This window comes from Sebastes umbrosus, chromosome 17 (genome assembly GCF_015220745.1).
Source record: "Sebastes umbrosus isolate fSebUmb1 chromosome 17, fSebUmb1.pri, whole genome shotgun sequence".
Taxonomy (NCBI): domain Eukaryota; kingdom Metazoa; phylum Chordata; class Actinopteri; order Perciformes; family Sebastidae; genus Sebastes; species Sebastes umbrosus.
The window spans coordinates 29,650,410-29,677,831 of NC_051285.1; the positions used below are offsets into that span (position 1 = coordinate 29,650,410).

Below are 27,422 nucleotides of genomic sequence, written 5' to 3' on the forward strand. Positions count from 1 at the left end.
CATTTTGCCAATATTAATTGTAGAGTTTACAGAATAACTGCTGCACCAGCTCCGGTATAAGCTACGTCTGCTGTTTGTTAACTGTCAGTGCTATTTTATAACGTGCTCGGGGGTCCTGATGGAGACCCAGAGACGGGTGGAATGGTCAGAAAATACATCTAAAAAAAGAATCTAAAACAGCAGCATGGTTTGTAAAATGGTTCGCCGTGATGAGAAGTAAACATGCTCCTGGTGCAGCTTTACAATATCGTTGGTTTATGGATGTGTGTGACTGAAAACAAATAATATTCTAAAGCAAGACAGTTGTGTTTGTGCTGTATGTGGTCACATGCTCAGTCTGTGTTTATATTAGTGGAGTGTTTTAACCTCACTACGTCCAATCAGGTGCACTTACTGCTCTCCGAGAGTGGCTTATTTTTGGACACCGTTGTGCACTAAGTCTTTCACTGCCTTTCTTTCCTACAGCATGCAACTCTCTCACCTGCTGGGCCTTTGATTTACCACCAAAAGAAATATCCGCTGTTTGAAAAATAGTGATTTCATTCTGTATCGTTTCACATAAAAACGGATTTTTCTCTCCAACAGAATGGTTGTATTCTATATTTACATACAATGGTACGACTCTGTTGCACTACTTTCACCTTTTCCAAAACATTTATGGATCTTTTTCAGCCAAAGCTGTGAGGATGAAATTGTGCACCTTTACAGTCTGTGCAGGTCGAGCCATGTCACTGCTTCACCAGCTCCAGTACAGACTCCAGTCTGACCAGCGAGGAAGTCCATCCTCTTATATCCAACCGCTGCACTGCTGCTTTAGTGACACTCTTAGCCCAAGACCAGACGGTACGACGGAGTATAAGAACCACATTGAGGACTTTAAATAAATCTGAGATTTAGAGAATAAAGTCACAAGTTTATGAGAAAAAAAGTTGTAATATGAGAATAAAGTCAATATTATAAAGTAGTAATTATACATGTTATTTTCTTTTTTTTCTCATAAAGTTATGACTTTATTCTCTTAATATTACGACTTTATTCTCGTAAAGTTATGACTTTATTCTCGTAAAGTTATGACTTTATTCTCGTAAAGTTATGACTTTATTCTTGTAATATTACGACTTTATTTCTCGTAATATTATGATTTTATTCTCGTAATATTACGCCTTTGTCCTTGAAAAGTTATGACTTTATTCTTTTAATATTACGACTTTATTCTCGTAAAGTTATGACTTTATTCTCGTAAAGTTATGATTTTATTCTTTTAATATTACAACTTTATTCTCGTAATATTGTGACTTTATTGTGTAAATCTCAGATGTTTTTTCCCTCAATGTGGCCCTAATACTCCGTAGTACATCTGCTCTTTAGCCCTCACTGCATTGGACTTATATACTATATACTTAGACTATAAACTGTGTTACCTTCATCACAATGATCACATGTTTTGTGGCTCCAGACAGATTTTTCTTTTTTTTAAATTTTGCCTAAAATGTCTCTTTAGATAGTAAAGGTAGCTGACCCCTGTTCCAGAGAGCAATCATCCATCAACTGTGTTGCCGTTGGTCGAAATTCCCACATTTCCGTGGGCCCATAAATGCAGCAGAAAGGGGGCCGACAGTCTGCTGCTCAAACCCCTCACAAAAGCCCCTTTGTCATTCTGCTCTTTTTTAATCCTCATATTTCTGCTTTTTGTTCATCCTTTTCTTGCAAACACCGACACAACAGCCTGATGAACTGAATAATGATGATGTCACATCTCTTCTTAAACTAGTTAAACATGTTTTTATGTTGAAAGTTTACTGAAATCTGAGCACAGTATTCCTACTGTATTATGTTTCATATCTTAGGTTATACATATATGTGTTTGTGCTTTATGCATCAGTGCTTGTTGTTTAATAGGCTGATGTGATTGTTTTATAATAAGCCTAATTAGATTTATTCCATTAAAAAGAGAAGAAGAAGAGAGGAGGAAGAGGGGGAGGGATTTCCCTGCCTCCCCCCCACCCAAAAAAAAAAACTTTTCCTCCAGTTTCCATTAGAGAAGAAGAGGAGGAGGAGGAGGAGGAGGAAGGCTGGACATTCCTCTCATACTGCGGACCAGGCAGGGGGAGCTTCCTGCCTCTTCTCCTTCTTCTTCTTCTTCTTCTTCTCCTTCTCCTTCTTGTTTCTACTTAACGGTTACATTGTATCTTTTGACCGGATACATGATGACGTTTTCGGGGCAGTTTGGATACTTTGTAGCCAACAAGCTCCTTTATTCCCCGGAGCGACGAGTGAAACAGCGACCGACAGCAGCTTCTCTGCTGGTTGTAGACTAAGAAAGAGAGAAGGAGAGAGTTTGTTCTGCAGAACCAGAACCAGAACCAAGACCAGAACCAGATCTAGAGGAGCCGCTTCAGCTTTCAGCTTCAGGGAAAATAACAAGCGAGGGATGTTTGTGCTGAGTTGAAGGACCTGGGAAAGAAAACGGAAGAAAGAACTCTGAAAAGGTAAAAAACTGTTGCGTTTACTGACTCCGGCCTCGTTAGAAAGTTATAGTGTCCCTCTGCACGTTTACTGAACACATTAAAGTCTCAGGTCCCAGCAGCACACTGATCAGACACTTCTGAAGCTGCTCCAGAACTTTCTTTGGTTTTAATGGTTCTTGTGAGTCACACTGGTTTTCATCCAGTGATGGATGAATGTGATTTAATGACTTATAAAGTTTCTGCAGCTGAAACTTTAGTGAGTAGGTGGGTGTTTCCTTCACTGACTGTTACCCCCAATAAGCGGCTTTTTCAGCTTCCAAAGTTTTGGATTTGTTCCGGTGTGGGTGAAACACAAAGTGAAGTGGTTCCAGAGAAAAACATTAAAGCTCCCATAATGTAAAAAAAATAAATAAAGGTGAGATTTTCATGTCTTCTATAGATAAAGCAGGTTTAAAGTGATATAAATACTGTAAAAGTATCAAAACACTCAAATCCACGGAGAAATCCACACAGCCCGTACAAGTCGTTAGCATTTCTGTCCATTTGTGATGTCACAAATCTACAATATTTAGACCGTTTCACAGTTTTAAAACGTAAACATACTAACGGTGCTTTCACATTAGGGACACGGGGCCCGGATCAGAGTGTCACTTGTACCCTAAAAGTCCAGTTCGGTTTGATTAGTGTGAGCGCTACTGTACTGTACTCGGGCACGGTTCGTCGATCCGTACTCGAGTCCACTTGAAAAGGTGGTCTGGAGTATACGGATCATGTGGACTCAGGTACGGTTCTCATCAGGTGTGAAAGCCAACCGTACCGAAACAGGGGTCCTCAGGGACATGGAAAAACATTAAAGGTCCCATAATTGTAAAAAAGTGAGATTTTCATGTCTTTTATGTAGGGATGCACCGATACCGAGACCAGTACCGGGTATCGGGTCCGATACTGTGCTCATGTACTCGTACACGCAAAACGGCTCCGATACAACGGCACCGATACCACTTTACGGGAGCGTGACATTAACCTCTCGTCACCATCTTTTGGGTCCTATCGCACGCGCTCACGCTCCACCTCCCCGACGGTGCGGCGAGACGGGCCGGTGGTGCGCCCGACCCCACGGGGCCGGGATCCCACCTTAGCCGGTGCGTGCTGGCCCTCACTTTCATTGCGCCACAGGGTTTTGCTTGCACCCTCTGACTCGCGCATGCGTTAGACTCCTTGGTCCGTGTTTCAAGATGGGTCAGGTGGGTTGCAGACATCACCGAAGACCCCTGGCGCCTTTTACATAGGCTGAGCCCCGCCCTGGGGGCACGATGCGGTTTGGGCGCACTGAGGACAGTCCGCCCCGGTGACACTTTGTCCACGGCCCCGGGATGCACCTTCGCCCCGAGTCTTTCCAAGCCGCCCTAGAGCCGGTGGCGTTGCACCGCCTCGTATGCGGGACTCCCCAGCCTGCCGTGTGTCGCTCACACTCTCCAGCTGGCTGTTAACGAGGGTCTTTAGGCACAGAGAAGTACTCGTATCGGTACTCGGTATCGGCGAGTACCCAAATATAAGTACTTGTACTCGGTCTGAAATAAAGTGGTATCGGTTTTAAGTTAATATATAAATACTGTGAAAGTATCAAAACACTCAATACACGGAGAAATACACACAGCCTGTGTTCAGAAACGTTTGAAACAAGCCGTCAGGATTTCTGTCCATTTGTGATGTCACAAATCTACAATATTAAGACCGTTTCACGGTTTTCAACGTAAACATAGTAAAAGTTTATTTCCTGTTGCAGTGTGTGTGTGTAAATGACATCAGCTGACAGGAAGTAAACATGGACCCAAACTGTTGCCTAGCAACGCAGTTCCTTTGAAATATTACTCACTGTCAGCAATCCCAGTTTTTTCGGCAGATGAGATTTACATAATTAATATGATTATTATCATAATATGACATACATAAAATGATATGTCTTAAAAGAATACCCTCCTGTTTTATTTTTAAAGATTTTAAAACATTTGACTACGATTGATAACGATTATATTTGAAATAAAATATTATTATAAAAAAAGAAAATCCATTGAAATGCACTAAAACGGAGCGTTTCAGACAGAGCGTGAATACAGGTATATTCAGACAGACAGTACGAGAAAAATAATGTGTTTTTTGAACTTTAAAGCATGTAAACATGTTCTAATAGAAACACAAAATACAAACATGAACCTGAAAATGAGCATGATATGGGACCTTTAAAGTTGTTTAAGTGGCAAACACAAGGTTCCACTGAGAACGTTCATGTGCTCGCTGTAATCTGCTTAACTGGAGATTTCTATCAACAGTGTTTACAGGACTCACAGTAACTGTATAGTGACGGGCTGGTTAACGAAGGTTTAGTCTGGAGGCATCACATACAGACCAGTTGGTTGGGAGAGAAAGGAATTCAGTGTCTTTGTATATTTGTAAATTACACAAAATAAGATTTCAATTTGGAGAAATATTCATATTTTAGATGAAACAATTTGATTATCGAGAACAATCTGATAAATTATTCTGAGCTCAAAGTTTCAACTCAAAGAAAGAAAAGAAAATATAGGTAATAATGAAGTGTGGTGAATTTAAACAACTATTTTTTTTCCCAGTTAATATCAAACATGCAAGAGTCATTTCCTGTTCCTCATTAATTACTAAAGAGATCATTTGGAAAAATGAAAGCAGTGCATCCTTTGCATTTTTGACTAACCCAGGGGTCTGCAGCCTGCGTCTCTTCAGCTCCTCTCCAGTGGCTCCCTGAGGATTTATACAAATGGAAATGAATAACTGTTTTTTGTTTACATTTGTATTTATCATTGTCGACAGAGTATCAGGGCCACATTGAATTGAAATCTGAGATTTAGAGAATAAAGTCATAATGTTATAGAGCAGTAATTTCACGTGCTATTTTCTTTTTTTTCTCATAAAGTTCTGACTTTATTCTCCTAATATTACGACTTTTTTTCTCGTTAAGTTACACCTTTTTTCTCGTAATATTACGACTTTGTTTCTCGTTAAGTTACACCTTTTTTCTCGTAATATTACGACTTTTTTTTCTTATAAACTTCTGACTTTATTGTGTAAATCTCAGATGTTCTCTCCCTCAATGTGGCCCTAATACTCCGTAGTACATTGTCTCTTTGGCCCTCACTGCATTAGACTTATATACTATATACTTAGACTATAAACTGTTTTACCTTCATCACAAAGATCAAATGTTTTGCGGCTCCAGACAGATTTTATTTGTTTATTTTGTATTATGTTTTTTGCCTAAAATAGCTCTTTTGATAGTAAAGGTTGCTGAACTCTGGTCTAGCGTATGTGACCACATGACAGTATATGTTGACAGTCTATCCCGTCTTTTCCTGTCATGTCTGAATCAGCTGTGAGTCAGCAGCAGCAGATTCCTGATTTGTCGTTGATGGTCGGTGTTATAAACGCTGGTAAAGCAGTTACACTAGAGAGCACAGGTATGAAGGAGTGGCTCCGTGCTGAACGGTTGCCAGATCCACCTGTCTCTACCTCCCGGCCCCACCTGTCGGAATGAGGGAAAGGGGGGGGTGGAATGGAAAGAGAGGTGCGGCGCCCGCACAAAGCAGGTAGATGAGACACTCCATGAAACAGACAAACATTGGATTACCTCGCAGTTTTTCACTTGGGTGTTTTTTATCAGATGATACAGGGATTATTTTTTTTGTGGAAGACACACAGATAGGATCACTTTCAAAACTTCTGAGTGAGTTTTAGCCGGTGATTCTAAAAGAGATCAGGATCAGGAGCTGAATTCAGGAGAAAGGTAAAAGGTGTTCGTGGGAAAGAAAATGAAATGAATTAAGTGGTTTTGTGTGTGAAGAGGAGATTAAAATACTGTATTTCAACTTCAGCTTTCATCAAAGACAAATAAAAGCAGAACTTTCCTGCAGAATTGTTCTTTTCCTGCACAAACGGGACATTAAGTGAACACCTGAACAGACACTCAGTTCAAGAGTTCACAGCTTCTCTGCTGTTACGACCGGATCGATTTCACTAGATTCACTTTATCTTGAGCATGTAGTTGTATCTGTTATCATCGGGGTATACTATCATATATATTGACTCTTTTTCAGAGCTGCCTGCGATGTGTTCTCAGCGAGAGTGTTTAGGACTAAAACTATTAAAGTTTAAACAATAACAACCAAAGATTAAATGAGTGATGACCAAAGAATGTTTTCGTGTGGAAAAGCATGTGCATACTTGTCATCTAAGGACTGACAGACAGACTGACTTTGTTTTTTTACATTTTACATCCTGAATAAGTTGCCGGTTTCACGGTGTTTGACGGAGTTTAGTGTTACAGAGTACAGCTGCACCAAAGTCCAGTTTTATTGGCTAAGCATGTAAGTGAGCACATAGAAGGAATTTGACTCAGTTTTTTCTTTTAGCACTGACCAACAACATAAATAAAATGTCTAAATACAAGTGGTGTTTGTTGTAGGGATGTCACAATACCAGAAATCTAGTAGTCAATACCAATACAAGGGAATCTCCACGATTCTCGATACCAAATTCAATACCACGGTAACAATGATGAGCCTTATTCCTCAGGTATAGCTCAATGTCTCTATATATATATCCTCAGATTGAAAGCAGTAGTTTAAATTCACTGACATGGTGACAGACCATTATGCCTCGTTCACACTGGGAATGTCAGGAGCGTGTGGCGGCAGCGTCGCGTGGTGACCCAGCCTCCTTTCCGTAGGCCTTGACTCTGGACCAAGCCCCCAGGAAGAGCGCCGGTCGTTGATCTGGACTTTCGTAGTGGCCAAACGGCGATACTACAACTCCCGTGTCCGTCACGTGATGCCATCGGGCCCAAAAAGACTTTTCCCCATAGACTTCCATTGGGAAAGAGACGTCTGTAACTCAGAGGATCGTTGTTGTTTTGAGGTGAATCAACTCCCCAGTACGAACGCTCTAATAGCCCTTATTTAAATCATCAGGTTCTAAAAGTTGTAAAACGCACTAACAGCTGAATCCAGAGTTATTTCTCTTCCTCCGTTCATGTGAGTGAGACCCAGATCGAGGCTGGAGCGCCAAGCCGTGACGGCGGCGTGACGTTGGGACCCCGTGACCGAGTCATGTGACCGAGCGGACGCTACTGCGCATGTTCCACGTGCCCAAAGATCCGGGTACTTTTCCAGACGGAAGTGGAGCCATTTAGGCTTCATGCTCCACTGAGACACTCTCATAGGAATGAACAGGGCCCCGCCTCCAACGCTGGATCCAGTTCTCTTTATACATCCATGATCTGGACATGTACAAGTCTAGAATGGAGGGCAGTTTGGCACCAGTGATTTTTTTTTCTGCAGTCCTGGCAGTCCATTGTGGTCTGTTCCCGATCCAACCACACACTAGATGATTAAACTGGATCAGCAGCTCCTGAGGCAGGATGAACTTCCTGATGGTGTCGATGTTGAATGCCCACTTAAGATCCTGGGAGATGGTGGATCCCCCCATCTTCACACAGCTCTAGTGATCTGTGACTTTCAGACAGGAGGGTGATACGCTGTCTGGGCACGATGCCTTCCTGATCTTCTGTTTCTGAAAAGAGCTGACGCACAACGTCTCCACAGACCCTCAGAACAGCCAAACCTGTCTGTCAGGTTATCGATGGAGCTTCTTTTTGCTCCTATGATCTCCTTTGTCAGGGTGTTTCTGTCCTTGTTGTACAGGAGTCTGTCCCCCACCTCTGTAGGCCTCCTCTTTGGCCTAACTAAGCTGCCTGAGTTCTGCAGTAAACCAGGGATTATTGTTATTGTACGTGCAGAAGGTTTTTAGTCGGCACAAATCTCTTCACAAAACCTGATACAAGATGTCTGAGTTAATCCAGATCTGTAGCTGTAGCCTCCGAAACACTCGAAGCAGACCTGTAACTCCATCGTTGCCTCTTTGCTCCATCTCCTCACAGTCTACACCACAGGGTTGGCATGTAACATGTAAACATTTTTATAAATCCTCAGGGAGCCACTGGAGAGGGGCTACAGAGACGCAGGTTGCTGACCCCTGATGTGGTCTGGGGTAATCGGGTATCTGTAATACACCTGATTACAGAAAGCTCATTATAACCGCTTCACGTAGTAAATGAGGTGAAAGATTTAGTTCTCCGTGGCAGTAAAAGTTAACCCCACTTCCTGTCTTTCCTCAGCAGAGCGTTGCCGACCGGTGCCTCTACATCTCGGAGCGTGTTGAGGACCCGCTGAGCCTGCAGGGAGACCAGAACCAAGAGCTGAATTACCTGCCACCACCAGGTCACCACCAGGCCACCACCAGGCCACCACCTCCTCCTCTTCCACCACAACAACATCATCATCATCATCAGCCCCGTCGTCCTACTCACCCTCGCCGAGCCCCACCCGGGCCTCCTGGCGGGCCCGCCGCAGCATCGCAGCGTGGGCAGCTCCTCCCACTGACGCCCAGGAGAGAGCGCGGTGAGAGCAGCCATACAGGTAGGTATGAGACTGAGAGAAGACTTATGAGATATTTGGGAAAGAAGAACGTATAAGAAGGAGGACAGGCAGGAAGGAGAGATGGGAGTCAGAGGTAGATCTGTGAAGGTGGAAGAAAGGAGGAAGTCAAGAGGACAGAAGGAGAGGAGGACAGGGAGACAGGGAGGGTGTGAGGACACTACAGTATACACCATCACTGCGGCTCACTGGCCACTAACTCCGAGTTGGTTCCCAGAACCCTCAGGGTCATTTCAGATTAAACTTTGAAAAGATTTTAAAGTAGTTTATTAAGTCTTGTTATTTTCAGTGAAGAACTATTTACAAACTACTCCCTTTTTTAATCTCCATTGTTCTGACTCCTCTCATCTTGAATACTGTAATGATCTGTATTCTTCTGAGGAGGCTGTAGCATCCTAACTGACTGAGACTCACACAGACACAGAGTTTCCACATCACCCTGCTGCTGGCTTCCTGTTACATTTCAGATTGAATTCAAATTTGCTTAATTACCTTTGAAGCCTGACAATACTTGATGTAAAGTTGAGGCACTTCTTTGCAGCTCTGATGGTCAATGACTGAAAATGACGCTGGCTGAACAGATGTTAGTTCAATAACTCCGACGACAGCTGTGCACATTTAGACTTTATTCAAACTTCAGCTCGACGTCAGCAACAGCAGCAACAGCAGCAACAGCAGCCAGAACATCACTAAAACCCAAAGTAAGAAATGCACACATGCACAGTCGGTAACCAAGCACTCAACAAAGACGCATCATTTCCTGCTGATTTGTTGGGGCAGAGACTTGCCGGCTCCGTAACGCAGACGTTGCACTCTATTGAAAGCTTTCAGGTTTTGGGTGTGTTGTGGGCATAAACCAAGGATCAGTATGATAATGAGTTTTCTGTTTAGTTATTGTTAGTTTAATGCAAATATTACCCGATTATGTTCTGGTGTAGTATGGTTAAAAAAAATAGGCTACAGCCCATATATCCACCGATCAGCCATAACATGATGACCACCTGCCTAATATGGAGTAGGTCCTCCTGACCCGTGGAGGCATGGACTCCACTAGACCTCTGAAGGTCTGACCCGTGGAGGCCTGGACTCCTCTAGACCTCTGAAGGTCTGCTGTGGTATCTGGCACCAAGCCGTCAGTAGCAGATCCTTTAAGTCCTGTATAAGTTGCGAGGTGGGGACTCCGTGGATCGGACTTGTTTGTCCAGAACATCCCACAGATGCTCCATCGGATTGAGATTTGGAGAATTTGGAGTCCGAGTCAACACCTCCAACTCAATCCATCCACATGATGTAAAAGAAAACGTGATTCATCAGACCGGGCCACCTTCTTCCATCGCTCCGTGGTCCAGTTCTGATGCTCACAACGTGCCCATCATAGGCGCTTTTGTGCGGTGGACACGGGTCAGCACGGGTCACCCTGACCGGTCCCCATACACAACAAACTGCTCCTCACTGTGTGTTCTGACACCTTTCTATCAGAACCAGCATTAACTCCTTCAGCAGTTTGAGCTCCAGTAGCTTTTCTATTGGATCAGACAACACGGGCCAGCCTTCACTCCCCACGTGCATCAATGAGCCTCGGGTCTGACCCTGTAGCCGGTTCACTGGGAACATCCCATAAGAGCTGCAGTTCTGGAGATGCTCTGACCCGGTCGTCTAGCAAGCACTATTTGGCTCTTGTCAAAGTCGCTCACATCCTTACGCTGGCCCATTTTTTTCTGCTTCCAACACAAAGTTCAAAATGTTCACTTGCTGTTTAATATATCCCCTCCACTGCCAGGTGCCATGGCAACCAGATAATCCATATTATTCACTTCACCTGTCAGTGGTCTGAGTGTTATGGCTGATCAGTGTATGTATATATACAGTATATATACATACTGTCTGTGCAGCAGAGCTGAGTGAAGTGGGAGATGGATCAGAGGGTGTGGTGATTAATAAAATGCTCTCTCAGCCAATGACATCACTGGTCTCAGAGCTCTGAAACAGCTGAGCCAATCACAGTGAAGCATGAAAACAATGACTCAACAAGTGGAGAGACACTTTTTCCGGGAAATCGTGTTGTTTGTCTGGATGCACACACAGACACACACACACACACACACACACACACAGACACACACACACACAGAACCACATATCTGCAGCCAGAGGCAGACGATGTGTTTTATTATTTATATCAATGACAATAGATAATCACCACAATCAGACTGAGACAAGATGTTACACGTGACTGTGAGGAGAGCTCTCTGAGCTGCTGAGCCTCTGATGGAAACCAGACGGGAACAACTTGTTGTCCTCAGCAATTTACAAAGGTTGCATTTTTCTAGAGAAAACGTTTATTGATGTTGAGCCACTGAGTCAGATAACATCTGCATCTCTATCTGTAGAAACATCTGAGATAGCAAAGCAAAGCGAACAGATGTGGCAGCGCAGATGAAAGCGTGTCAAAATCTCAAGATGGAAGTTGCTTATTGTATCTTTAAAAACGTTTAATGAGTTTAAGTTTAAAATGAGCTTTAGTGCATCTGGATTTCCACCACCCAGCCTATTTAATCTTGTAATCTTCTCTTCTGTCTCTTCAGCTTGAGGAGAAATGACCGTTTACTGACGTCCCGTCTCAGCTAACATTTGTTTTCTTTTTGTCTTATATCATTTAATTTTTTTTTTTACAGATGTTTCGGAAAAAAGCATCTTCCTCCTTGAGAATGAGAAGAAAAACAGAAAGCGCTAAATGTAATAATCTCTTTCTTTACTCTGTAGAAAAAAAGGTGTATAATGATGTCGTTGTTAACATTCAGTGTTGTCAGAAGAAACCACACTGATATCAATGCAGCCCCCCCCCCCAAATAAGTGAAATTCATATTTTTTACTTGTTACTAGGGTCTGAAATTAGGTGAAATCACCAGGACATCCGTAACTAACTAAAAGCGCTCAACAGCTTGGCGCTACTAAACCTGAGGGGGCGCACCCTATTTTACCTGATAAAGCGACATTGTGAACAACAAACCTGTGTTTAAATCAGCAGGAAGAGAGTTAGCAATGTTAGCTGTTAGCAGCATTAGCAACACAGTCCTGACTGGATAAATAGCGGAGCTACTAACGTCAATGGAGGTGCCATTGAGTTATTGTTATGAGGCGTTCGGCTCAGTAAAATGGCCATTGGGTGAAGGTAAAATACAACGTTACCATGATCTTGAATAAATCCAGTAGTTTGAAGGAGATGTTTTCACATCAATATAAAATAAATAAGATATAATTATGACTTGTTTAACTTCCTAACAACTTACCAAGATTTTTTTTTTAAATCAAAGCAAATATTTAAATAATCATAATCATTTGAATTGTGTGTTTTTATGCAAATAACCACTATAGATGACTATAACAAAGTACAGTACAGTACAGTACAGTGTACAGTACCCTCCCTCCATGGTGTAATTCGAACACTGTAATTTACCGTGTATATAATGTTTGTTTATGCTAAATATATCAAACATTGAATAACTTCAGATCTAAAATGTTATTCCATCATTTAGCGCAGAGATTTCAAAAGCAGCAGATAAAATTTCAGGAAGTGGCAGGAAGTGAAAAAAGTTAATTTCAGACCCTGCTTGTTACATACAGGCTCTTGTTGAAGAGGAAATGAATCCCATTTGATTTGCAACTTCACAGCAGATCCATCCCAGGTGGTTTCAAATTGACAACATTGGATATGCAACTGAGAACATTTCACATTGCTTCTGTCTTTAATGTTGTGTGAACATTTCCACTCTTGTTTCTTGGGTTCAGCTGTGAGGATTATTTCCAAAATCACCAGCTTTTGTTTCCATGTAAATTTGTATCATCCTCTTTCTTTTTTTGTGTGTCCCAGCCAGGGGATTCTCATTCTCATACATTTCTAGTAAAATGGATAATTTTCCTATCCACTGTGATCCTAAAGGTGCTCCTCAATGCTTCATGATCCTGGTGGTTCAAATGCATGTAATCACTTTAATGAGTCCATGTAGCCTCACTGAGAGCGGTGTTTTGTGACTGATGTGGTGTCGTACAGTCAACAGTCATATTTTGGATGACACTAGATCAGGGGTCAGCAACCTGTGGTTCCGGAGCCACATGCAGCTCTTTAGCACAGTTTGCATATAGGTATTAAAAGCCAATCTAAATAAAACAGTCTTGGGCTTAGATTTAAAAAGTAGTAGGTCAGTGATATAGTGCGTATATCAGGGGAACTTGTTTCATAGTTTAGGAGCAGCGACAGCAAAAGCGACTTGACTCGGAACTTCTAAAGAAAGTTGACCGGATGACTGCAAAGCCCTGATGATCCGCCTCGAACGCAAAGTACTTCCATACCCGACTCTTGCTATTTGTATTCTCAACGAGTGGAGGCGGAGCTAGAGGCAGAGCTAGTGGCTGAGCTAGAGGCGGAGCTAGTGGCTGAGCTAGAGGTGGAGCTAGAGGTGGAGCTAGTGGCGGAGCTACCGCTGCAGCTGTACTTGTTGCCATCTTTCACGTGTAGTTGTTTTTTCCGTGCTATTAGGCGTTCTTCTTCTTCTGTCATTTCACGGCAGATGAGAACACTTGTCAGCGTATATGCTGCCCCCATCAGATCCGGAAGAATCGCATCTCCAGTACCTCCGGTCACAATGCCCATTACAGGCCTCGTACGGTACCATCGGTACTGTAGAAAAAGAGAACTTCACGTTTTTTGAATTTTGGCATCGACTTGGTACCGAAGTCATCGTGACATCCCTCGTAGTGAGTCAAATGCAGATTTTTGCAGAGGTCACGTTGTCGAGGCCTTTCAGGCGTACTCAAAAATGTCCTTCGATCTTACTCAACGCTTAAAGGTTTTGCATTCATGCACAACTCTGTAACATCATGTAAAGTTTCTACTTTAGTCCTCCAACAACCAGAACCTTCTGTGAGCATTTTACATCAGTAAACTCCATCGGTACCGTACCCGTTGTTTGGGCATTAAATCACAGTAGTTTTAGTGCTAAACTCTCGTCTGCTGCTTTGTGTTGCTGCACTGAGACGTTTTCTTATCAGTATCACAAGTAAACAATACTTCAGTTTAAGATGTCATCACATGGCCGTCACAGTCTTCATTCTCTGGTTTGAGTTGATGTTTGGGTTTGTGATTTGGGTTTGAGGCCTCTGGGTGTTGCTGATGGTTTGGCTCCTCGGGTTGTTCTTCCTCCAGTCTCCTTCTACGAGGGGGACGGAGATGGTGGACGGTCCGGTAGTTTCTCTTTCCTTTCCTCCACATTCTTCACCCTTATAAAACTCCCTTTGTCACACCGCTTCCTTTTTCCTCTTTCTCACTCTTTCCCCTTTCTCCTCTTCCTCGTCCTCTCAGGGAGTATCGACCGTGGGCGGAGCTTGTCCTTCCATGAGGTGCATGGCCAGCGGGAGGCAGAGATGAGGGCCGCGGCCGAGGAGTCGTCCAACAGCAACAACAGCGTCGGAGGTGGAGGCAGCACCGTCCTGCAGCGCCTCCTACAGGAGCAGATGAACCGGAACTACGTGCTGCAACAGCAGCAACAACAACAACAACAACAACAACAACCAGGAGGTGGAGGAGTTTACCCGGGACAGGGACAGGTGGGCCCCTCTGATGATCACTCTATGACCCCCCACATTGCCCGTCAGGAGCCCCAGGGACAAGAGCTGCAGACGGACAACGGCCTGGAGAAGCTGGGCTCTGCCAGGGTAGGAGGGGGCGGGAGCAGTGGAGGGGGAGGATGTTTAGGGCCTGGAAGTGGGGGAGCAGGAGGAGGCAGCATCGGAGGTGGTGGGCAGTGCCCGAACCCCGAGGACCTCCCTACGTACGAAGAAGCCAAAGTGCAGTCACAGTACTTCCGTGGCCACGGTCCTCCTCCTCCTCAGCAGCAGAACAATCAGCCTCCTCACCCCGCCTCGGTGGGCACCGCCTTCTACGTCACCGGAATGAACAGCGCCAAGGTGCGCACCGAGGGTCGCCCCACGGTGCAGCGGGTGAGCGGCACGGGGAGGGTGCACCAGGACGACGGGCTGAAGGATCTGAAGCAAGGACACGTTCGGTCTCTCAGCGAGCGGCTCATGCAGCTCTCGCTGGCCACCAGCGGCGTGAAGGCCCACGCTCCCGTCACCAGCATCCCGCTCTCTCCCCAGCTGCCCCCGCCGGGGCCACCGGGCGACTACTACAAGCCGCAGCACCGCGGCCCGCCTCCGGACTACCCCTTCAAAGGAATGGGCTCTCCCACCAAGCAGCAGGATCCTGGAGGCCATTTTTACCAGGAGCAGAGAGGGAGGGAGCACTCGAGGGAGGTGCTCCAAGTCCGATACCAGCCCCCACCTGAGTATGGCTCATTCAGGTAAGGAACACGTGCACACGCAGCCATTCACCAACACACACAAATACAGACTTAAAGATGCTGTGTGACCCAGCTTTGCTTGAGGAAGTTGTTACTTAAATATGTAATTTACTAATAAATCAACGTTGACTTTTCTGGTTTCACACGGTACGCAAACGCAATCGTGTATATCACACAAATTGATTTTGTGTGATATACACGAGGGGATTACTTTTCTTAGGTATAGCTACGAACGGTGGATGAGACCAGTCAGCTTAGTTATGTTTTGGAAATAATTACATGGTTGGGCTTAAAACTACCACATTTTTACCCCCCCTATTGTCTTCCCGTCGACCATGCAACTTGTGTCTTCCCAGGTCAAATTGACTTTGTATATATATATATTTGCAAAGACCACAGTAGGCAACCATCCACGTTATTTTGGGGCAATTAGATTAAAGAAATCCATATTTATGATATAATGAAGTTTGATAACGGGTCAACTGTGCACTGTACTGTACTTTGTTATTGTCATCTATAGTGGTTATTTGCATAAAAACACACAATTCAAAAGATTATGATTATTTAAATATTTGCTTTGATTGAAAAAAAATCTGGGAAAGTTGTTAGGAAGTTAAACATAAATTCATAATTCTCTCTCTAATATCTATTTTATATTGATGTTAAAACATCTCCTTCAAACAACTGGATTTATTCAAGTTTCTCACCAAAAACTTAATTAAGATAAGATAATAAGATTACATTTGAACACATCATGATAACGTTGTAATTTACCTTCACCCAATAGTCATTTTGCTGAGCAGACAGTGAACGCCTCATAATAATAGCTCAATGGCACCTCCGTTAACGTTCGTATCTACGTTATTTAACCAGTCAGGACTGTACTGCTAACGGCTGCTAACAGCTGACGTTACTAACTCTCCTCCTGCTGATTCAAACACAGGTTTGTTGTTCACAATGTCGCTTTATCAGGGAAAGAAAAGGGTGCGCCCCCTCAGGTTTATTTTTTCTCTCCGCCGTGTCTCCGGTCCCATCAAACTGAAACATGATCCAGCGTGCGTCTGCGTCATTGTGCAGCGGAACTGTTGGAAAGCATCAATAAGAGGAATCGATAGTCACGGAGGCATGACATGCCAAGAAATCAGACAACTACGGATCTCTGTTCCATCACTAGTGTTTTCCCTGCCTGCCAAAGTGGCGGATGTCCCGATGATTTCACCGCCACTGCCAACAATTTACCCGCATTTGGTGCTGATTTCCGACCCTGGTTGTCACCATGTCGATCTGTACGGCCTTCTGCTAGTTCCAGATGCAGAAAATAAATAAAAACAGTTGAACTCACCTGAACAAGTACCAGAATAATTGGCTAAACTTTGTATATTTATATATTTGCACAGCTGTGCTTTAATACAGTATTTCATACTTGTACTGCACACAGGCACCGTCTGTCTGTCTGTCTGTCTGTCTGTGAGACCTTCTTTGTATTTCTTTTATTGCTAATTGAGTCACAAGTTTGTTTGGATGGTTAACTGTGTTTCTAGCGAGACTTTGAATCCACGCCAGCTCTGTAGGAGAACCGTTCTGACCTCTGACCTTCACACTGGATGCAGATCATTCATAAATTAGCACCTTTAAACACATTTTTATAGCAATTATGTCTTTTAATGTTCAATCTTAAATGCTTTTTGTTATTTAGTTTGCGTCTCCATCACAAGTGGTCTGCTGTGGTTTCCACAGCGAGTTACAGGACCTCACAGCACAGCTTTCAAATTAAGTGGAAAAATTAGAAAAATGCTGAACTTGAGATTATCCACAAAGACACACATTCATTAATGCTTCCCGTGATTATCACGCAGCTCTATTCGGACTGCTCCAGCTCATGAACTGAAAGGATTCTGTAACACAGTATCACAGATTGAACTGCACACACAGGTTCATGTTTGATTTCGCACCAAAAACAAAATGATGTGAAGAAACGGAGAGTTTTTAGTTTCCTTAACAAGTTTAAAATAATAAAAAGAAACATTTAAAAAGATGTCGGTGGTTTCCCAGTCGTGTTTTTAGGAATCCTGTCGGGCCTGTTTAACACTCGTTTATTTACCTCAGAGGAACCAGATTCAAACAGACATGAATACTGCAGCATTTTAATCATCAGGGCACGACGAGTTGGGACATGATCCGCTTGGCTTTGATGGCGTTCCTTTGAGGGCTGAAGGCAGGAATGTTTGCTCTGCTAAAAGCCAGTTGACAGCCGGTGTTTTCCCACCTTATGCTCAAAAACAAACTGCAGGTGAATCAGACTGCAGATGAATCAGACAACCTTCATCACAATGATCACATGTTTTGCGGCTCCAGACAGAATTTTTTTTTTTTAAATGGTCTTTTGATAGTAAAGGTTGCTGACCCCTGAGCTATCTGCTCTCTCTTTGAGTAAGTCAGCCGATGACACTTAAAACATCTGTGTTATATCTTATTTGTATTCTCTGCATCAACTCAAGACACCAGATGAGTTTGAGACCCGTGCAGTCACACAGCTGATCTCTCCTCAGGTCCAGTAAGGATGGTTCCGTTCACATCCAGAGACCCCTCCATCAGCACAGTCCCACCTCCTCCGTCACCTCTGTGGGCTCCTTGTCCCGCACGCAGTCCTCCACCCTGAGCAGCATGCTCAGTGCCTCCCACTCCTCCCATCCCTCCTTCCCTCACCAGCACCCCCAGATCCAGGGAGAGCCCTTCCTCAGCTGGCCCCGCAGTCAGCAGGGTCCCGGCGGCTCCCACCAAGCAGGCGAGCACTTCGCCCTGGGGCCCGTTCACCCGCCGCAACAGAGAAGTCACGGTTTCCCTCAAGACCCCTACGGCTCCACCCCGAGGATGCACCCTCATCAGCACCATCAGTATCAACAGCATCAACAGCAGCAGCAACAGCAGCAGCAGCAGCAACAGCAGCAGTTCCAAGGACCTCCACCTCCCCAGCCCCAGCCCCAGCCCCAGCCGCCGGTCCAGGCTGGACACTTCCCCCACCCGCACTCCTTCTCCCACCTGCAGGGGGAGCCTTTCGCTATGATGGTGCGCGCCCAGCAGATGGCGGATATGCTGACGGAGGACAACAGGATGCTGAGGCAGGAGATGGAGGCCTGCCGGGAGAAAGTCACCAAGTTGCATAAGGTAACGTCTGCTGCAGAACAGCTTAAAAGGAGACGTTAGAACGGTACTGACACGCCCGTATGAACACTGTGAGGATGTTTAATTGCTGTAATTATTCCTCCTGAGAATGAACAATCATTTATTACATGATGCATGATAGAAGAATAGTGCAAAGTCTTTGGCGATTAGACTCCATGGTGACGTAGGATATCAAAGGGGGTAGTGATGCCGTGATGAGATCAGGTATATCCCCCTCCCTGGGGTCTAGAATCTGTTTGGTTAGCTAAGAATGAACCGCCCACAATCAGCTGATGGAGTAGGAGCTAGTAGATATAAGAGAGAGACAGAAAGGTTGTGAATGAAGGAGTGGAAAGAGGGTCTTCATTTTCAGTTTAAGTAACGGGGGACAGAATCCACAGTCCACAGTGTGTGTGAGGTGCAGGTGTTCATCATGCAGATGTTGAGGGGATACTTGGCAGTGCAAAGCAGTGTGCAAGAAACAGCTGGATAACAGTTGAAGTTCAGGTGACTTGAGTTAACTTATTCTTATTCGTGACAACGTAGTGTCCGTCCTTCTGTCCTTCTGTCCGTCCGGGTGTCACACTTTCCTCAGAAACTATTTAACTTAGGAACTTCAGATTTGGTATGATGGTTGACAGAGCGGTCTAGTTGTGCCTTTTGGGGGTTAGAAGTCCAGGGAAAGGTTTACTACTTTAGCAGGGGTCAAGCAGTGAGCAGTGGTATGTGTTCACTTTTGCCTTGTTTAAAAGAATTCACTCAACCATCTGTTTGACTTTGGATTCTTAATCTGTGAAACCCAAAACACGCCGACTTGTCACGGTGAATAGTGAGAACCTCCCCTTTGGTGAAGCTCAGGCTGTAAACAGGCCGTGTCAATAGTTGGACGTTATTATGGATATTCAGTAGAGAAATAAATGATACAACATTTGGATGACATGTTTGATGCATCTCCTTCAGTCTTCACTCCGTTTCCCTTCATTCAGTTGGAAACAGAGATCCAGCTGGTGTCGGAGGCTTATGAAAACCTGGCCAAGTCCTCCTCCAAGAGGGAGGCCCTGGAGAAAACCATGAGGAACAAGCTGGAGCTGGAGGTGCGCCGGCTGCACGACTTCAACAGGGACCTCCGAGGTGAGAGAGCAGGCGGACGCAACAACTGTTGTAATCACAGTTCTTCTGCAACTGAAACACTGTTTATTTGAGCAGGAATTGAAAAAAATGTCCAAAAATGCCTCGTGGAAGACGGATGACGGGTTCAATGTGCACATACATGACATGTTGTTGTAACCACTAAAAAGCTTATTGGAAAGTTTGTTGGCACATCGTGATGAGGGATCAAAAATACCGTTGTTCCTCTTGTACATGCACAAGTGAAGTTTTTACTAGGGATGCACCGATACCACTTTTTTTCAGACCGAGTACTTACCGAGTAAGTTCTTACATTTGGGTACTCTCCGATACCGAGTACCGATACGAGTACTTCTCTGCGCCTAAAGACCCTCGTTAACAGCCAGCTGGAGGGTGTGAGCGACATACGGCAGGCTGGGGAGTCCCACATACGAAGCGGTGCGCCGCCACCGGAGCAGAAGGTGCTTCCCGGGGCCGTGGCCAAAGTGTCACCAGGGTGGACTATCCTTAGTGCGCCCCAACCGTATCGTGCCCCCAGGGCGTTTTTTTTTACCGTGGTATCGAATTCGGTATCCAGAATCGTGTAAATTCACTGGTATCGGTATCGACTGCTAGATTTCTGGTATGGTGACGTCCCTACAGTAGTTCCAGCTATTATTGTGATTATCATTTCATCAAATCAGTTCATAATTAGTTTGTAGTGTTTTATAAACTGTAAATGTCGACGTGTAAAACTACGTAATCAAGAAAACTAATGAAGAAAAGTTACCGGGAACTCGTACAGATGTTATACATCATACAGATGTAATTTTTTTTCTGCTTATTTTTGTGTGTGTTTGTTCAAACTTTGAGCACGTGTGTGTGTGTGTGTGTGTGTGTGTGTGTTGTTTTAAAGAGCGCATGGAGACGGCCAATAAACAGCTCGCTGTTAAAGAGTGTGAGGGGTCGGAGGACAACCGCAAAACCATCTCCCAGCTGCTCACACAGAGTGAGTACCACACACACACACACACACACACACACACAGCCTGGGACATCCAACAGCATTCTTCAGGCCTGATGTCAGCATCTGGACAACTTTATCATTCATGTGACACATCTGGATGTGTCTGAAGAAACATCAGGTAGTTCTCCCGTCAGTTTCTGTTACATTTAATCTACGCATGGATTAAAATGTAACATGTATAATCTGTGGTATGCATAACAATAAACTGGGCAACGACAGGCCTCATTCACCAACATCTTCTAAGATTCTTTGTTCTTAAATTTGTTCTTAAGTAAAGTCTCTGTTAGATTCACGACAGGATTGTTGCTACCTTTATTCTCACAATGATGAATCTCATCGTCCTTGTGAGTTGAAAGCGTGTGTCAGTCGATCCGACTCCAATCATAATAAAAAAAAACTTTTTTTCAATAGCTCCGAAGTCAATCAATCAATTGAGCCGTCTTATTTTAAAAGACCATAATGCTTTGTAAAAAATAATAATAAAAACAATATAACAAAATAACAATATGATTATAATTTGAATTCTATGTGATACGTCTGTAGAATTTAAGAAAATGGAAAAAATCCCTAATAAGAAAACATTCATGGGAACTGCTGAAGTGGGAATTAAGAACTTCTTCAGAACGGTCTGTGAATGAGGTGAATGAGGTGAAACGTTGTGTTTGTTGATGCGTTCCAGGCAAAGAGACGGTCCGTGAGAAGGAGAAGCTGGAGATGGAGCTGAACGCGGTGCGCTTCACCACCGAGGACCAGAGGAGACACATCGAGATCAGAGACCAGGCGCTCAACAACGCCCAGGCCAAAGTGGTGAAGCTGGAGGAGGAGGTAAGAGCGTCACCTGTCACTCCTACCGGATATAATCCTGGTCCCTCCTACCAGATATAATCCTGGTCCCTCCTACCGGATATAATCCTGGTCCCTCCTACCTGATATAATCCTGGTCACTCCTACCAGATATAATCCTGGTCCCTCCTACCAGATATAATCCTGGTCACTCCTACCAGATATAATCCTGGTCCCTCCTACCTGATATAATCCTGGTCACTCCTACCAGATATAATCCTGGTCCCTCCTACCAGATATAATCCTGGTCACTCCTACCAGATATAATCCTGGTCCCTCCTACCTGATATAATCCTGGTCCCTCCTACCGGATATAATCCTGGGGACGGTAAAAGTTGATTGACAGTTGTGCATTATGGCGTAGCGTAGCTATGGATCCTACACACATAACTGCTGTGTGCTTCCACAAAAACAGAACTACATGTCTGAGCTACTGTGGAGACGGAGATAAACGACACACTCTCACTCCCAACTCGTCAAATACCAACGCTCGCTCAGTGCCCCTACGCAGTGGAGACCGATGCATGGGGAACCCCTCTAGTGTTGCTTTTGGATGTGTCAGGGACGGTGTGTCAATATACGCTTGTTACACGCATAGTGTCCTTTCAAAATAAACTTCCATTTCCACAGGAAGTTAGGGTTAGGCAACACAGCCACTTAGGGCCTTTACTATGAAGTGAGTTCAACATCTCCAGGGTATCTCCTTGTTATCTGCCTTCACTAACTCTAACAGCCGAGATCACGTTGAGCGGTCCAACGACGCTGGTTATCAACTCGGTAAATCAACCCAGAGTTTCTCAGTCTGGCTGTGAGCGCGTTCACATGAATGAGGCGGTGTTTGCAGCATCTGACCAATCACAGACATGGACACGTCTACTGTCAGCAGAGCGGCACATTTTACAGAGGAAGAGTTAACTATATGAGACAAATACGAAGAGGTTAAATCTCTAATTCACAAGATGTGCATGATATGAGGAGTTGACTGTCTTAAGGTGAATTAGCACAGCAGAGTTATAATGATGTAAATACTGCAATAATATTCTCTTTCTCTGTCCATGTGTGTGTATGTGTGTGTGTTGTGTGTGGTTGTCTGTGTGTGTGTGTTGTGTGTGTGTGTGTGTGTTTGCGCAGCTGAAGAAGAAGCAGGTGTACGTGGAGAAAGTGGAGAGGATGCAGCAGGCTCTGGCTCAGCTGCAGGCGGCCTGTGAGAAGAGAGAACAGCTGGAGCATCGACTCCGTACGAGACTGGAGAGAGAGCTGGAGTCGCTGCGCATGCAGCAGGTACAGTAACACCCCCCCCCACACACACACACACACACACACACATACCATCACATAGACTATCAACGGATGGAGAGACCGTCGGGGTGTGATGATGCTCCTGCACATTTTATTACAGTTTATTTATGTATTAGGCAGTGGGGAATAAATGTATTTATGAACTATATACAAATTCTCATCAGACTTTATTCTCGTAATATTCTGACTTTATTCTGTAAATCTCAGATGTTTTTTCCCTCAATGTGGCCCTAATACTCCGTAGTACATTGTCTCTTTGGCCCTCACTGCATTAGACTTATATACTATATACTTAGACTATAAACAGGTGTGTGCAAATGCATTTAGGGCGTGTCCAACCCCAGTTGCCAGTTAAAAGCACATAATGTGAGCGCAAAGTAAAGCGCAACGGGTCAAAGGTGTTGCAGCCCCGTTATCTTTTACAATTGAATGTTGCCATAACAGGAAATTACTACATTTGGTAGCTAGCAACATATTTCATATTTCCTCTCACTCTGTTCCGTCTCCCTCGTTCTTTGTGCTTCCCCTCTCGTCGTCTCCTTCGTCCCTCCCAGCGCCAGGGAGGCGCTCAGAGCAGCGGTGCGGTCCCGTCGGAGTACAACGCCACGGCGCTGATGGAGCACCTGAGGGAGAAGGAGGAGCGGATCCTGGCTCTGGAGGCCGACATGACCAAGTGGGAGCAGAAGTACCTGGAGGAGAGCGTGATGAGGCAGTTTGCCCTGGACGCAGCCGCCTCCGTTGCCTTTCAGAGGTACGTATGCACGGCGGTTATCGACGTTTCATTCTCTGAGCTTCTATTTCAGACGCTGACGCCGATCATACGTTCAAGGTTAAAGGTTCATCTGTTGTAATTCTACAACAACATGCAAGTTGTTCGGTTGGGTCACAGACTTAGCAGGAAGTTCCAGACCTCCCTACCCCGGAGCCTCTTACCCGTTGGACGTGCCCGGAAAAAAAACTCCAAAGAGAGGCGTCCAGGAGGATCCTGATCAGATGTTGAACCACCTCAGCTGGTCCCTTTAGAGGCGAAGGAGCAGCGTCTCTACTCCGAGCTCCCTCCAGATGTCTGAGCTCCTCATCCTCTCTCTAAGGCTGAGTCCAGCCACCCTATCGAGGAAACTCATTTCGGCCGCATGTATCCGCGATGTCATTTGACTCAAAACTAGTGAGCTCCCAGGTGAGGGTTGGAACGTAGATGGACCGGTAAATCGAGAGCTTTGCCTTCCGGCTCAGCTCCCTCTTCAAAACAACGATCATGTACGGCGCCCGCATAACTGCAGACGCCGCACCGAACCGCCTGTCCATCTCCCGCTCCATTTTTCCCTCACTCGTGAACAAGATCCCGAGATATTTAATTTTATCATTATTGTATTTTGTATTAAATATATTTTGCATGCTCTAACCTTTCAGAAGGTCGTTGGATGAGCTTCTACTGAACTCTGTTGTTGTCTAACGGAGGCTCCATCCTGTTTCTCAGGGATACGTCTACATTGATGATCAGCCATTCTCCCAGCAGCAGCTATGACACGTCTGTGGAGGCTCGAATCCAGAAAGAAGAAGAGGAGATTCTCATGGCCAATCGGCGCTGTCTGGACATGGAAAGCAGGTAAAACCCTCTCCACATACATACAGCTTTCCTGAGACCTGGGAAACTTATCACAAGAAGTTCCCCAATGAGGAGTTTTTATTTATAGGTTGTGGCTGAATGTCCTTCAGTATGTCTGGAGAACAATATTCTGTATTTCAGCTCTCTCCTGAGCTGACAACATTTATCTACTTATCACTTAAAGCGGGCTATTAGATGGACTGTTAACGAGGGTCTTTTGGCACAGAGAAGTACTCGTATCGGTACTCGGTATCGGCGAGTACCCAAATGTAAGTATTTGTACTCGGTCTGAATAAAAGTGGTATCGGTGCATCCTTATATAAAACCATGCATGCACCTGCCAGCGCGCAATTTCCTTTTATAAATCCCAAATCAATTTGGAAATGTGCGTACGTGGATCAGCCTCATATCCCGCCCTCTACACGCCCACATTCAACCAGAAATGGTCGATGCAAAGCACCTTATAAATGTTTCCAGCCTGCTGATCCAGCGTTCTTTACGGTGAATCGCTGCAACAGAGAGGAAGACCAAGAAAAGGAGTTTTTCTGAAACAGAAATGGAGGTGCTTGTGGGTGAGATGGACCCCTGAACACTCGTTCCCTCCTAATTCTTCCATTATGATAGTCCTCACAGTGCCACTGTTATTATGCAGCATTATGCATGCACTGATATGTTTACAGCAGTCAGACTGGGTTTACATTGGAGTTGAAATCCTGGTTTGTCACATACCGTCGCTAAAGAGGGGCCTCCGTGCGTCAGATTCCGATGCCGAGGGGGCGCTGCCCAATCGGCAGTATTTGACAGGTTGGGAGTGAGACGGGTCGGTGAACGTGAAGTAAACCACAGGAACGTGTGAGGGCAGATCTATGATATTTTTTAAGGAATTTAAATCAATAATCAGTTTTGTCAACTGTCAAGGAAGAGATCTCATAAGCAAATCATTCAGTAACCATGGATATGGTTCTTGACTGACTGTGGTCCGTTCTGGTTATCCCTCTTGTTCTGTCTAATCCAGGATAAAGAATCTCCACGCCCAGATCATAGAGAAAGACGCTATGATCAAGGTGCTCCACCAGCGCTCCAGGAAGGAGCCCATCAAGTCCGACGCGCAGTCCGCCATGAGGCCCTCCAAGTCCCTGATGTCCATTTCCAACACCGGCTCCGGTGGTTCGGGTCTGCTCTCTCACAGCCTGGGCCTCAGCAGCTCGCCCATCACCGAAGAACGCAAGGACACCAGCTGGAAGGGCAGCTTGGGTAAGAACCAGCAGTCATCACTAAGTATTAACAGCAGCTGGACGGTACTACGGGGGAGAACTGGGGATAGATGCTCTCTTCTCATGTTCCTCCAGGGCTTCTGCTGGGTTCCGAGTTTCGTACGGAGTCTCTCAGGACGGAGTCCATCTCGTCGTCGCCCTCGCCAGTGCTTCCTTCCACCCCGATGACCGCGGGCCACTCGAAGACGGGCAGCAGGGACAGCTGCACGCAGACCGAGAAGGGACAGAGTCAGGACACCAGCAAGCCCAGCACCCCTGCCCTGCAGAGCATGACGCTGCCCGCTCGCCTGTCCAGCCCCAGTCCGGTCTACATCCCGGACCGCTTAGCAGGTCAGCTCACACTTCACATCAGACATGTCGGTATGAGCTGGGAGTTGTCTGAAGCCTGGTACACACAGGGAAAAACAGGGCTAAATACCGGAGATACGAACGTTAACGGGGGTGCCATTGAGTTATTGTTATGAGGCGTTCAACGTCTCTCACATGGCCCCCCAGGAACAATAATTACCCACCCCTGGTCATAATGGTGGTACTTGGAGAGTGAGATATTTCCTGAGGTGGTATGTGGTGTAAAAGGTTTGAGAACCACTACTGTAATAAATAAACATAAATTAAGCCCACACCACCACATGTATCATCAGTGAGGTACATGTAATATAGATATTAGGTTGTATGGTCCAGGCCTAACATCTGATCTGTTTCACTGTGCTATATAACAGATGCTGATTGATCATGTTTTTATGTTCTGTGTCGTCTCTGTGCAGATGTGCCGGGGTTCCACAGCAGCACCCTCGAGCGGAGGCTCCCCGTCCAGTCCCACTCACAGCAACAGGCCCCGCCCACCCAACCGGAAGGGGACAACGACATGGTGGAGATCCTCATCTGACCCCGTGACCTCTGGAAAAAAAACATCATCCGAACGAGTGATCGGAGGGTCCGTCAGACAGACACAGCGGCTCTTCCTCCGAACCTGCACCAGGAAGGTTTGGAGGATGTTTGATTGACCACCAAGAGACCTTTTCTTACTCTCGTTTACATTCAAACACTACCAGCCTGGCGTTTCCATCAATCCCTCACTGAATCGCTGTTTATCATCATTTTAGGAAAACCCAGTAATCGGAAGCAAAAAGCAGAAGTGCTCATCCCCCCCTCCCCTTCCTGTCTCATCTCAGCTTTTGCAGTTTTCCTATAATGCATGTGTTGATATGAAGCGGTGACTGGAACTTAAAAAAGCTCATTGCCTCATATTTATGTCTCTGATGCAACAGAAGCCTTCAGTCACAGTGATGGATTCAACTGTTTGAGGTTGAATGGAAGTTAATCATTCAAAAGGTTAGACAAAATCTTTCTTTAATTCTTAAATAATTATGGCCCGAGCAGCGACGACGTCGGGCAGCAAGGACTCTGTTGAACTGTAGGAACTCTTCTTTTTCTTTTTCTTACCTCAAATGAATCACATTTGTTGAGGACCTTAACATGCTCAAAAAGTTGTTAAACTTTGCACACTTATCAGACGCGGTGAACAATGTTATTATTTTAATGGTCTCGGACTTGGGCGTTGCAAAATGGCTCGCTAGCGCCCCCTACAAAATCTGAAAAATGTAGCCCCTCCTTCAGGTTTCACCTACATGTATGAAATTTGGCAGACAGATGTAACATGTGGAGACGCACAAAAAAGCCTCTTGGAGGTATGCCCAAAACTCAACAGGAAGTCAGCCATTTTAAATTCAATGTACCAATTTCACCCATTTTTAGC

At 45.0% G+C, this 27,422-nt stretch overlaps 1 protein-coding gene across 6 annotated transcripts; it reads left to right on the top strand.

Annotated features, from left to right (window-relative positions):
* Window positions 1–2,315: 2,315 nt before the first annotated feature.
* amot (angiomotin) lies at window positions 2,316–27,211 on the top strand. 6 transcript variants are annotated; one of them, XM_037749351.1, is made up of 15 exons: window positions 2,316–2,489; window positions 8,674–8,974; window positions 9,534–9,693; window positions 11,668–11,728; window positions 14,352–15,348; window positions 17,898–18,513; window positions 19,497–19,641; window positions 20,534–20,626; window positions 21,324–21,469; window positions 22,619–22,768; window positions 23,341–23,537; window positions 24,264–24,392; window positions 25,408–25,646; window positions 25,742–25,996; window positions 26,431–27,211. In XM_037749351.1, the coding sequence occupies exons 4-15, from the start codon at window positions 11,668–11,670 to the stop codon at window positions 26,550–26,552; spliced, it is 3,150 nt and encodes a 1,049-aa protein (XP_037605279.1). In that variant the 5' UTR covers window positions 2,316–2,489; window positions 8,674–8,974; window positions 9,534–9,693; the 3' UTR covers window positions 26,553–27,211. The 6 variants fall into 6 exon arrangements, with proteins under 6 accessions (XP_037605279.1, XP_037605278.1, XP_037605280.1 ...); XM_037749350.1 differs by lacking the exon at window positions 9,534–9,693; XM_037749352.1 differs by lacking the exon at window positions 9,534–9,693 and having other exon boundaries at window positions 8,677–8,974.
* Window positions 27,212–27,422: the final 211 nt, after the last annotated feature.